At 47.5% G+C, this 13,218-nt stretch overlaps 2 protein-coding genes across 4 annotated transcripts in view; one reads left to right on the top strand and one right to left on the bottom strand.

The window, feature by feature from the left end:
* Window positions 1-546: 546 nt before the first annotated feature.
* Window positions 547-7,816, bottom strand: HPS6 (HPS6 biogenesis of lysosomal organelles complex 2 subunit 3). The gene has a single exon (XM_035133302.3). It carries the CDS (start codon window positions 7,030-7,032, stop codon window positions 4,600-4,602), a length of 2,433 nt encoding a protein of 810 aa, XP_034989193.3. The 5' UTR covers window positions 7,033-7,816; the 3' UTR covers window positions 547-4,599.
* A 1,169-nt stretch (window positions 7,817-8,985) lies between these two features.
* The window catches only part of ARMH3 (armadillo like helical domain containing 3), a 118,425-nt gene continuing 114,192 nt past the window's right edge, over window positions 8,986-13,218 (top strand). Inside the window, exons 1-2 of one of the 3 annotated variants that reach the window (XM_035133314.3) lie at window positions 8,986-9,060; window positions 12,703-12,766. The gene's annotated coding sequence lies outside the window, so the exon portion shown is untranslated. Of the gene's footprint in view, window positions 9,061-9,728; window positions 10,141-12,702; window positions 12,767-13,218 lie in introns of those variants that run through there. The other 2 variants (XM_035133313.3, XM_035133312.3) reach the window with 2 other exon arrangements.

Raw genomic sequence — 13,218 nt, 5'->3', positions numbered from 1 at the left:
ACCTCTCATGTGGGTCTTCATCTCCTACCTTAAAAACAAACTGGTGTGGCACTTTCCAATTAATCAGTGCTATCATTTAATTCCAGTACCAAGGGGCAAGGTATTATGCTGTTACTGCTGGATCAAGATATACTAGCACAGATGTTAAGCAGGATATTTTTAACCATCTGGGAAAAAGACTACATTGCAACAGAACTTACTTCCTGAAACGTTTTACAACCCTCTCAGAAAATGTGGTAAGTGAATTTGGAAGTGTAAGACAAAAGCCTAGCTGGACAAATAAATAAATAAATAAATAAGAGGAAGAGATGAGGGTATGCTAGTGTGTAGCAGCCATACAGCTTGAGGGCTGACATTTGTGTACTGATTTGTAAGTGCACAAGTTCCTGGTAAGTGTTGTGTAGTGAGAAGAGGTGCCCAGGAGTTACAATCAAGACTTAAGATGGTTAGAAAGATATGCTAAAGGAGGTGGGGAACATTTGGCCTGGAGAGCAAAAGATTCCCATACCTATGCTACAGACATGTAAAACACGAGGTACAAGTATGCAGTAATAAGAAACGGGAAGCATTTATCATTGCAACATCACCAAAAGAGTTCTTCCTCTAACAAAAAGTCTGCAGAGTATCCCTAACTGTGCTCACTAGCGTGGCAAAGCAGACAACATGTGAAAACTCAAAAGAAAGTATAGTTAACCTTATGGGGAAGTACCGGTAATTCTACATTATTATGTCCAGGATGGGAAATATCTACCATACTGATTCTCTGTGGCATTTCCAAAGTGCAAAAACAGTGGCACTTCCAATTGCCAAGCCCTATAAGATTTCAAATGAAAATGAAAACAAAAATCTGTTTGAGTGGTACTAGAATAATCCAGGAATCATGCTGTAAAGCCACAGGATCAGACGTGGGAAATGATTAGCAATCTGGAGTGAAGTATCTACCCCCACTTTTCCTCCCTTGATCTTGTGCTGTAGTAATAAGCTGCTTGAATTGAATGCCACAACCCCCCCCCCCCAAAAAGTGCTGGTACATGTGATACTACAGTTCTCCGTGTGAGTGAAAGCACTCTTCTAGTATTTTCTATAATTATCTGATGACCCGTTTGTCTTTTTATATCACTTCAGTGCAATCAGACTTTCCAATACTTTTGTTAAGGTAAAGGGCAGGGCTGATATATTGGAAAATTAAAGTGGTGGAAGAACTTCTGTGGAGAAACAGCTCCCTGAGAAATAAGGGTCACAAAATCTAGTGCCGCCTTGTTGGACTGGAAGTTGCTCCTCCTGTGCCCATTGACTGGAAGTGATCCAAGAGGAAACCTTGAGTGGTATTCAACTGAATTTTACTCCGTGTAGACCCACTGCAATTGATGAACATGACTAAGTCAGGCCCAGTAATTTCAATGGGCCTACTCAACTTTGTTGAACACTGCCCTGCCTATTTTGTGACTTTTAAAATGAGCTGGTAGCTGCCGCTGCCAAGTACAGTATCAGACGGTCAGGAAACTGAAGTCTGTCATTGGATCTTTACAAAGAGTGTGTAGAGAGGAGAGCAAATAAATACGAGGTCTTATAAGAAAATAGGTAACTCCTGCAAACACTGCTGTTAAATATAGTCTTGGGATGCTATTGCACTGGATTAGCAAGTGCTCTTTCAGCAGTGGAATACCATCACCCCCAATCCATTGTATTCTGGTTTCCATCAGAGGAACAGATACAAAGCCAGGACATCCTTTAGGAAAAGGCACCCCTGGAAGCATAATAATAAGAATTACATGCTGCTGCTTATAAAATCAAGAAAAAATCCAGACCAAGGAGGCTGCTTGTTCTTTATGTATAAAGAGACATCACACACTAATCCCCTTTTGTTATAAAATGAAATCCTATTTCAATCTGGTTTGCAACCATTTGCCTATTGCTTCTGCCTTCCTCCTGGACTTGTGTAGCTCTTGTCAAATCTCTTTACATCTCCCCCCTCCACTTGAATGGACACTTTTAACCTCTCCTTTGTTGGAGGCAACTGTGAGGGAACCTAAAAGGTAGACTATGACCCCCATAACTGCTTTCACAGAAGAAGCTGGGCAGCTGCCAGCACAACTCTTGTGCTATGAATAAGCAGACAAAAGGTGCATTGATTGCTAGCAGAACAGCTTGCCCACTGCAGCTCTCCTTCCCAGCAATGGTTTGCTTTTTAGTGGAGGGACTTTTTCTGGGTCAGGCTGCAATTTTATCTGCTGGGATTGTTCCCCATTAACAAGTGAGGCCAAGCCTGAATCAACAGAAAAGGCACACACAGCTGGGTGCCCAACAATACATATGCCAGGTACTTCACAGCCACAGAGGAGTCCTCTTCAAGGTTGTTTACCTTTTAATACTGCATATAGAACACAGGAATCAAAAACAAGAATCTCATTAAAAACAGAATAAACTTGCCAAGATTAGCATAAAAAAATTCTCTGCCAAGTTACTCAGGATGGGCAGGGTAAACACACCATCCAAGGACCATTAAATGGGCAGTTTCTCTTAATCTTTTGCCTAAGAGGCCCACTGGGCCATCAAAAGGAAGCTTGTGAATCCCAGCACTGTCAAAACCTTTTTAAAAATTATTTTTTTTATAGGTTTTGCAGAGAGGTGGTGGTTTGTGCAGCACTTGGAAAAAAGAAAGCCCACTCCTCTTTACAAAAACCCACACATTCCTCTTAGGTTTTCAGCTATGAAGGACAAGATGATTTACTCTCTTCTTATCCTTATAATTATTATTATTATTATTTTAAAATGGCTCCAGGCTGAGGAAGCATATTATGGGTTCTCTGAGACCCTGGAGAAAACTTGTAAACAGTATTGCAGGTGTGGATTAAACAGGTTTGGAACAAGTCCTCCATTTGTGCTGGTTTTGGAAGGCAACTCCCAGTAACACAATTATACCTCTGCATGCCAAGTATTGACAAACTGGTCACTGGTCAGTATTGGTATGGCTTTCCTCATTATCTGACAGAAGGGGGCAAGATCCAAAGTTGTCCTTGTGTTCTTCTACTTATCCATTTCCCCAGCCCAGGAAAGGCTAATCTGCAGCACCAAAGAGACGTATTTGCTCTGCACAGGAAAAATCCAGATTGCTAAAGCGCTGCTGCAGCATCAGGCTTGGGCTGAGGCAGAATACATGTGATCTGCTTGGAATTCAAGCAGCTCAGTCTCAGGGCAGGGTCCTGTCTTACAAAGGGTCATAAGCCTACAGAAAATTACCCACCCAATTCAACAGGCATAAAGAATCCACACAACTCTGTCAGTAATAAAGCCTTCCACACCCCATTTTTGGCTGGCAAACCTATCCATTGAGTTTGAAAACTGAACTGCATGGTGACTTGCTGCTTACACTCAATAAGCCATCTCTCTCCTTTGTACCACATTGGGGAAACTTTGCATTTTTAAAAAAGTGATTCCAGCAATTACATAAGCTTTAAAATGTTTTCTCCCACCTGCAAAAAAAGAAAAACCCACTCCTGTCTGGAAATTTTAAAATTTACTCTTCCTGCCCCATCTAGGTAAAGTGGCTTCAGTGATGAAAGTCTCATTAGGTGAGAATATTTCTCATCCCCAATGGCAGTTATTCTTAGGCAGAATGAAGGAAATGCAAGACACCAACAAGCATTACTGTCTTGCTCCAAGTCCCCATCATTCTTCCTCTATAATAGAGATACTTTTGATTGAAGCCTTAAGCCAGCGTGGGGTCCCAAACACGAGGCAAGGGTTACACTACTCTGTAAGTGTACAGGACATGGCCTACCCCAGGGAACTGCAGAGCTCCCTCTATTGACAACCTCCACTGTTCTTTTTTTTTTATAAAAAGCGAAAGATAAAACCACTCTAGGGGACAAAGGTGTGTGCACACATTTGCAGTGGGGCTTCCCCTGCTTCAGGTAAATAATGCATGTTTAAACACATCAGAGGAGTGAGCTGTTGCTTATCAGCCAGAGAAGCAGACAGATGACATGCTTTCAGTCAGGGACTTTCCAAAACTTTGGTCTCAGGGGGAAGTAATACTGGTCAGTGAAACTTGGCAACATACAGGATGGCATAGTGCCAGGAACAATCCCTGCGCTTTAAAAGGTAGCTACTAAAGCATATTGATGGAAGTTCAAGATGCGCATCCTTAAGGTAGTCAAAGCAAGGCAATTCCCCAGTGGCACTAAGCTCGCATACAAATACGTCAGATGCATGTAGACTAGCATTTTACCAAAACGTAGAGGAAGTTTAACAAAACCCAAGCCCACCAGCATCATTCACAAATGGAAGGGAACACACCAGCTGCAGTTCTTCAGCTAGGCTCACTGTGTGAGCAATAGTGTAGTTCCTATGTGACTTTATCTGGTCTTGTTTAAGGCACCAGAAACACCTAACCCTTGCTACAAGCTCTGCACTCTTCCAAAAAAACCCATTGGCAATGCAATAAACTTTGGGATTTACCTCCCACTCTGGCAGAGGCAGCTTGCTGATGCAGGGCCTAAGTGGATACACAGGTTGAAGGCTCCTGACCCCACCAGGCCCAATTACTATAGGTGCCCTTTTGCCTGTCCCCACCTCTAAGCTTCATATCACCTCACGCTATGAGTGGTGTCTGTGGTTCTGAAAGGGGGTTAACTCCTCTTGGGCAGCTGCCTTTGGGGTATCTTTCTTTTGCCTGGGTGGGGTTGGTGGTGGGAAAGATGGACTCTGTAAGACAGCATAGATTTCATCCTGGCCAGGTGGGCCCTGGGCTAGTCTGTGCAACAGGGGCTTCAGCAGGCCAACAGTCAGCTGGGATGACCCACCTGGGAGAAAGGGAGGAGGATCAAGTTCTGTTGGGGGTAAGTGTTGCTGAAGAACACTCAGGATGTCAGAAGCGCTCAGGTTTGTAGGGCAGAGTTCCCACAGCTTGTCCAAGTAAGGGTCCAGGTCCCTATGCTGGGAGCACTCTCTCAAAAGGATGGTGAAGATCTCTTTGTTCAGCAAAGGGCTTAGCATGGAGAACTTTTCTGCAGCCTCCATCACACGCTGCCATCTCCCATGCTGGATAAGGAGGTCCATGGCCTGCAGGATGGCTTTGGGCCGCTGGCTGCATAGCAGGAGCTCAATCTCCATTTCCCCATCTGCCAGAGAGCCTCTGCTCCTCCTTGGCAGCACAGCCAGTGCCCTTTTGTAGAGGGGCACAGCACCCTCAGGGCCCTCCTTGTTGCTGTAAGTCCAAGAGGCACCCATGTACTCTTGGGATAGCCCCACAAACTGAGGCAGCCACTTAGGCTTGAACTGGTGCAGCGAGAGACAGACAAGTTCAAAAAGAGGAAGCATCCCATTTAGAGGGCCCTCCTCTTGCTTGCTGAGGCCGGGCACTGATCCCCCCAAGATTTTCTTCCACACATCTGGAGTAGCTCTGGCTACCAGTACTCCATCCCCATTCTGTTGCAGCTGCAGGTGGTTTTGGATGGCCTTCCAAGAGGCCCCAGGGAAGGAACTGAAGATGGCATTCAGGTAGGCCAGGTTCTCCTTGTTTAAGTCCAAGTGTAGAAGACGGCCAAGCTCCTGCTCCACGAGCGCCTCACCATAGCTCTCCACCTCACTTTCCAAGGCCCCGACCACACACAATTTAAGGAATTCCAGCTTTTGGTAGCTCTGCAGTTCCAGCTGCATTGTGCCCAGCAGTTTGGCATAAGGCTCTGGGAGGGCCCTGGGACGTTTTTCCTTGGAAGCAAGGCTATAGCACAGGATGGAGGAAAGTGCAATGGGAGCCTGAAACATGTCTCCCTTTTTCAGTTTCTCTACGGTGAGCTGAGAGCTGCTGAGGCTCCGCCGCTGATAATATTTGCAGGCCTCTTCAAAAACCATCTCCACCAGTGTGGGCTCTTCCCTGTCAGTACCAGAGAAGTCAAGGCTGTAGATGCCATTTGGACCAAGGAGCTGCACTTCCTCCTCCTCGGCATGGAAGTCCAAAAAAAGCACTTCCTCTGTACTCAGGACTTTCTTTTCTATCAACTGCCTGCTGCCCAAGTTCACAAGATAAAGAGCCCCTCCAAAGAAGCAGGCAAGGGTGTCCCCAAAAACCTTCAGCTGGACCTGCTCCCCTGGGGCCAAGGCACTTCCCCCAAAGTCAAATATGGGTCTCCACACTCCGTCGGGCTGTACCAGCTCTACGGCTCCTGCCGTGCTAACCAGGAGGAGCCCCCTGCGACCAGAAAGCACACAGCTATGGATATCCAAAGGGTCCATGGATGCCAAGAGTCCCACACAGCCCAAGAGCAGCTTCTTGAAGTCCACTTCGCTGCCTGGAAGCAAAGCCTTAGTACAAATGCAGCCTTTGGATGGAGCAGCAATGATGATGTCAGCATTTTCAGGACGCCAGATGAGGACAAACTTGGCTATTCCTGGGAAGGTGGCTGGAGTGGGCAGCAGGAAAACACCAGAGGGTGAGGCGAGCACTCGGTACACAGGGCTGTTGTGCAAGACAATCCTTAAGGGGCTCAGCTGGGCTCCCTGCTCCCCGATCTGAAGGCGTCTAGTGCAGATGCAGTACCTGAAGGCTCTCCTCTCGGGTGTCAGCTGGGCGTCCAAGGCAGGCCTCTCCTCACACCACACCAGCTGGGGCCCCCAGCTGCAGATGGAGACAACCCGGGCACGAGCTCCATGGCACAGCTCCAGGCTCTGCAGCAAGTGCCACCCCACTGCCGGCACAAATCGCCAGAGTTCAGTCTTGCCGTGCTCCCAGATGATCGTCAGCACCCAAGAGACAGCTGTCGCGGGGCTTTCCAGGAAAAGCAGCCCCACCACGGGCGGCTGAGGAGGCTGCCAACTCCTCTCCAGGTCAGCCCCGTCGGCGCCCAGGCGCTGGAAGGCCACAACCCGAGCCTGCGAGGCCGGCTGGTTCCACAACAGAAGCAGATGCTGCCTGTCCGGGCTGGCTAAGAGGCGGCTGGGAGCCTCGCCCGGGCAGCTCTGCTCCAGTAGCTCTCGCAGGCAGCGGCCGCGGACGAAGTCGCTCCAGTCCGAGACCTGCCGCAGCTTCATCTCGGGGCGTCCGCCGCGGCTGCCGACCACATGGGGAAGGAGCTAAGCGGGACGCGCCGCGGCGGGGCGAAGCTGGCAGCGCCTCACCAACGAGCCCTGCCTCTTCGAGCCAGGAGCCTCGCCTCGCCCGGTCTCCGCGCCGACTCTGGCGCCACTATATCCCCCCCCCCCCACCGACGCCCTTGTTGCTCTCGCCGGGCACTTCCACGTCCTCGAGGAGGGCCCCGCTGCCTGCCTCTGGCGCCTCCCGAGCCCCCTTAACTCTAGTCCGCCAGCTCCTGCGCGCCCTCCTGCTCGCCGCCGCCGCTGACGGGCTCTGCTCCTCCACAGCGGTCAAGTCCTGGCACTCCCGGGCTCCGTCCCTCGTCCTCCTCCCGCTGCCTCGCTTCTTCCCTTTTTTCTCCCTTCCTCGCGCGCTCTTGGGATTTGACAGCGGCTCTTCTTAGGCGCCCCGGGGTCCGACCCGAGGAGGCCGCGCGCCGCGCTGAGTGCCGGCAGGTCGACCCACCCGGGCGTTTCTCCAGCGAAGCTCTGGGCGCGCGGGCAGCGAGAACCTCGGCGCCTCTCCCCCGTCCAGGTCCGAAAGCAACAGCGCCCCGCACAATTACTGCAATCACGAGGCCTCTTGTTTCCGGGCGCAGTCGCTTCCGCGGCCGGGCCTCGGCGGCAGAGCCCGAGCTGCCTCCGGCTCTTTTACTTCCGTCCCTGCCCGATGCGGCTCCCGAGTGCAGAAGCAGGCAGAGGAGAGCAGGAGCCCTGCCGGGCCTGCTTTACAGCTCCGCCTTGCGTTAAAGAGACATGTCATCGTCATCATCATCATTAGTTTTCACTTGTATAGCGCTTCATATTTCGACGGAATCTCTAAGCGGTTTAACATATAGAGGAGGGTCGCAGAGTATTTACTACGAAGAGTGAAAGGACTCAGCAGGCCTTTTGCATAGCTGCCAAGTTTTCCCTTTTCTCACGAGGAAGCCTATTCAGCATAAGGGAAAATCCCTTAAAAAAAGGGATAACTTGGCAGCTATGCTTTTGCCCCTCAAAATTACTCGCTTTGCATTACCAGCAATGCATGTTTACTCCGGTGTAAGCCCCATGGTGCTCAGCGTGGTTTACTTCGTATAACACTGCAGTTTACCGTGGAGGTAATTCACAAGCCAGTGGTTTTTCACTGTGTTAACACAGGATTGTTGAAAGCAGAACGCTTGGTCAGGGTTTTCTGACAGGAGAACAGTCACTGGCTTTATTGAACAGTGGAGTCATAGTCCCCCTGCTTGAGTGGGCCTCAGAAAAGTGGCCTTAGGGTAACGATGGCAGCCTAAACTTGTAGTAACATGCTGTGCAGTCCACAAACAATTATGTTCATGGCCTGAAGTACACCAAAAGCAGCTTGGTAGCCTTGAGAATAAGCCCTACTGAAATAAACTGACTTTTCTTCCAATAGGATCAGGCTGATTTCTTAAACTCATTTATAACCCCCCCACCAAAGTTTACTTCAAAAGGGGTTCAGTCCTGTCCACCCTTACATTCTAGTACCACTGTGGAACTTATGTTTGAGTAAAGGTGCATAGGATGGGACTGCATATCTGTCTTGGCTCAGAGAATATTGTGTTCCAGTTTTTCAGAAAGCAGCCTCCTCAGTTTTACCTGCATAGGAGTAGTGGGGAATAGGAAGGGCCCAGCCATAGGCATCAAGTTGGCCACTATGAAAACAGGATGCTGGACTAGACCAGCTATTGGCCTAATCCAGCAGGTTGCCCTTATGTTCTTAAGGATGGTGTGTCCGAACTATACAAATGTGTGTGTGCGGGCTGCAACACTTTTCAGATGAGGTTTCTTGCTTTGCACATTTCCCGTCTTTGTATTTATTTCTTCTTCAGAAGCAAACAAGCAGGGGCAGGAAAAAGTTTGGAATAACAAACACACCCAGAGTATCTGCAGAGCAGGAACAGCCGTCTAGTGGCAAATTTCTGCAAATCTGCTGACTGCAAGCAAGCGAACCAAACGTCAACAATTTGTTCTTATCTAACAGTGAGTATATGCAACGGTACAGGAAGAGCACACATTTACAGGACGACAAATTGGCTGATTGATTTGATCTGATTAAATTGCATGGATTAAATTGCAGCTAGGGTTTCTTCACGCTTATGCTGTGTGTGTAAAAGCACTTTGAGGATCCCTCCTGCCTCGTGGTGGTAGCTGCTTCTTTTACAGAGGCTACTTCAAGGTTTTAGGAACGGGGATCAAATGATGAGGGATCTTGGAGGCAGATTATGTGGATGTGGATCCTTTCACTAGCATAGGAGAAGTTTTCCATAAGAAGGGTTTAAGATTCCCGCACGCAGGACACTGGAGCCCTGTAGTAATTCTTTGCATGTTGACCCTGGACTGGAGTATGTTTAATAGAGCTTCCCCCTAGGTAAAAAAGCGCGTGGGATGTAAACACACTGGATCGGGCTGTGAAAATTACAACTGCTTCCGTACTTTCTAACCCTGGGGTAGATTACAAAATAACTGGCTGCGGGGAGCCAGTTCTGCTGAAGGTTTCCTTTCCCCCGTATATGCCCGTGTAAGGCCGGTTCGCCGTTCGCTTTTCATCCGCACTGAACTCTCACTAGGACCCAGCAGAAGCCGTCCGCCGCAAGGTGGTTGGAGGTGGAACCGGGCAGATAAAGGACGGCGCGCCTGCGTAGTAGGGAGAGGGCGGGGCGAAGTCTGACTCGGTAGCGCATGCGCGCCGAGAGGCGGTCGCCCCGCTCAGGTAACGGGGGCTATTTCGCTCCCTTCCTTCTAGAGGGGCCCGGCCTCTGTTGCGCCCCCCGCTCAGTAGTTAGGCTGCGCCCTTTGAGGATAGGGAGGGAGCGCCAGGGTGCGAAGTTGGGGAGGCGGTGGGAGAGGACCTGGCGGCATTGCCTGGGGTCGGGTGGCAAAACATGATTGTGAGGGTGGCATGTTGGGGTGCAGCTGGGGGACCTTTTAGGACGCTGCCTGTGGGGCCCTCTTGGGGGCGTGTTTAGGGAGAAGAGGGCCTGAATGCACCTGTTTTTGTGTGTACGTGGGATAGGGGGACGTACCTGGGATGGGAAGAGGAGAGCCCGATTTACTGTGGAGGTGAGTTGGGGTGGGGCAGGGTGTGGCGGGAGGAAGAAGGGAGGTGCTGCTGCTCAGGAGGCAGTTTTATGCATTTCCTGTCCTAGTCATCTCCCCCCACTCCTCTTTTCTGTTGTTAAGTGCTTTCTTCCTGCACCCCTGTTGCAGTAGTATGGAAGAGGGAAGGGCTCTCATTTTGGGCAGGTGAAGTGTCTTGTTCTGCTGTTGCCCACGCGCTTAAGCTTCCACGTGGTACCCTGCCCTCATAATTGGGACCAATGTGCTCTTCTCTTGTTTCCACATATTTTGATAAAAGATTGGCTCCCCTGCTCCAAATCTTGTTTCTATATGGGGGTCTGTTCTTTCTAGATTGCGTAATACAGAGTCAATTCCCAGCTGTTGGAGATGACTAAATTAATAGGCTTCAAGGGTGGACTCCCTTCTTTTCTTAGCCTTCCAGGGTATACCTATGGGCACAGTTAAGACTGTTAATCGGTTCCTAGGAGTTGGCTCCTATGTTTATAGCTTATACCATCACAGTGCATGTATGCACTTTGTTTTGTGTTCATAGGAAAGCTGAGTGATTATAGCAGCTGGGTGCACAAGAAAGTGTACACATGCATTACAATACATATGTATTGTCCACTTTCTTTGATGATCTATGTATGTGTTAATTCCCACACAGAAGTAGCTCCATGTTGGGATTTGGTAATGTCTAAAGCAGCTCCAAGTGTGCTTGCACCTGTCGATAAACAACTTCTCAGAAGTATTGCAATTTCCATGTGCCAGTTGTATCCATTCTAAAATATACCTGTGTTTTGATTGCTTCTGTCTATTTTGTGTGTGTTACACCTAACCAAGTGAGGGAATCTAAAATTGAAATAAAGTAAACGTTTTGAAGTAAAAGAGAAGCTGCAGAACTTAAAACCACAGTTGATGTGGTATTCATGATGACCCTTGTCTATGCATGAAAGCAGCCATAAGAGAAATAGGAAAATGCACATGGGGTTACAGCTAGGTAACTATGGCTTCCCTCCTCCAGCAAGCCATTCCCTGTCTACAAACATACACACCATTTCTGCCCCCCTTCACAAACAATATTCTGTGGTTATTGAGAATTTTCTGCCCTTATTGGCGGTTTTTGTTTTTAAATTGTTTTATATCTGCAACCCTTGGAGTTCCCTTGAATGAACTGATTCCTCTCTCATATTTCTCTGTAGTCTTGTTATGGCTCTTACTTTTCCTGATATTCAACACTTGATTTCACTATTAGTAATTTCATCATCATCTTGTGCCTCCACTCAATGCAACCCCTTCTGTCCCATCATAATGAGTATCTGTTCACATAATCCTAGCACTGTGCTTTGAAAGTATATTAGCATTTATTCAAAGGTAACAGATTCCATGGTTTACATTTTGTGGTAGCTCTGACACAGATTAGATTTCCTCATGGTTTTTATTTCTGTAACAACTTCTCATTGAAACTTTATTTAAATAATTAACATTTGTACATAATGATGGGGAGCTGAACTTAAAAGACAATCTGCATTCATGCCTAAGTAGGAATTTGGACCCATACCTCTCTAGTTAAAGAGGTAACAATGCCCACCAGCTCACATTCCAATAGCAAAATTTGATTAGAGGTTTGTGTCCCAGTGTTGATGGTTAGTTTATTATAATTGAGATTGATTGGCCTGGAGAATGGTCTGAAAGTACCTGGCACACGTTTGCTGCAAGTACAAAGCAGAATTGGTTCTATCAGGAAAGAGTGGACAGACTACAGACTTGGCAAATATACTTTGTTCTTTATTAGAGTCCCAAGATCTATTAACCAGAGCCAGGAGCAAAAGACATACAGTTATAATTAAAGAAGAGGGTGCCTCTGAGTATATTCTGAGCTCAGGAATTGGTTTTCAGTACCATAACTGAATTACCAGTAAGCTCACAACCCTTTCACAGAAAAGTGCATTCCTGGTTAGCTTTCTTCATTTCTGCTGCCTAATTTAGGTGTGGAAAGTCATCTTGTTGCTATTTTTAAACAACTGGGAGTCAGGAATGCTTGCTGATTTATTGCAAATTGTCTAGAGATCTACCAGTAGATTCTAGTCTACACTCTTCCCACCCCTGCTACAATGGGTAGACTCTTGGGAATCCTTTGTAAGCTGTTCAGAGGCTCTGATGTAGAGGGACATCTTATATTATGCTTCTAAATATCATAAATAAAATGCATATTTGTGACTGATATGTCTAACCCTTAATGGGTTACCATCCGTTTGTCTGCCGTTCTCTAGAAGTAGTTGTGGTTGGTTATGCCAACAGTGCCTATTTTATTTTTCTGTTTCTAATTCTTCTACTTTCTCATTTTGCTTCTGTACTTTCCTTTTGTGTATTAAGATAAGCCGGTTGGGTGTTTTTGTGGTGGAGGGATCTGAAACACGTGAGCTAAAGTTGCCAGGCAGTGAATCAAGTCATTGTCAGGCAGGTTTTAACCTGAGAGTTGGAACATGGCAGGACAGCAGGGGTTCTTGCATTGCAAACTTGATCTTATTGTACTCTTTTCTCCCCTTTCTCTTTATATTACAGAAGTAGTAGCTGCTTCCCATGGGGGCTTCCTAGTCACTGAGCTGTACAAAAGAAGATCAAAATTGTAAGTACTGATTCTAAGGAAGGTACTTGTATCTGTACACCTGTAACTAACTTCAGTCAGATGCTTTGCTTTCTCTGGATAAGAAGTTTGAAATTCAAAACTGGCTACTTTATTACTTCAGCTGTAGGTTTCAGGATAATAAAATAATGTTACCCCCACTGGCTGTGGAGTGTGTTTACAACTTAATATAAAGCACTTGGAGTCTATATTGCTCACACACAGGTGGGATCGCAAGAGGCTTAATTTATAGGCACCGAGGCCATTCCGAGGTTACCGGTATCGTGGGCTTAATTTTGTTCCCTTGTAGATCAGTTTTAAACTCTGGCAATAGAAAGAAAGGCGCTTGCCTCTGAATATCAGTTGCTGGGAATGGGAGAGTGCTGTTGCAGGCATGCCTTGCCTATGGGCTTCCCTTTGGCATCTGGTTGGCTACTGTGAGACCAGAATGGTGG

This window comes from Zootoca vivipara, chromosome 5 (genome assembly GCF_965207765.1).
Source record: "Zootoca vivipara chromosome 5, rZooViv2.hap1.1, whole genome shotgun sequence".
Classification (NCBI taxonomy): Eukaryota; Metazoa; Chordata; class Lepidosauria; order Squamata; family Lacertidae; genus Zootoca; species Zootoca vivipara.
Note: the sequence above shows the minus strand (reverse complement) of the source record. Positions and strands in the feature narration are given on the sequence as shown.

Excerpts from the sequence above, each read along its gene's own strand:
- HPS6 (XM_035133302.3), bottom strand. The coding sequence starts at position 7,032 with ATGAAGCTGCGGCAGGTCTCGGACTGGAGCGACTTCGTCCGCGGCCGC.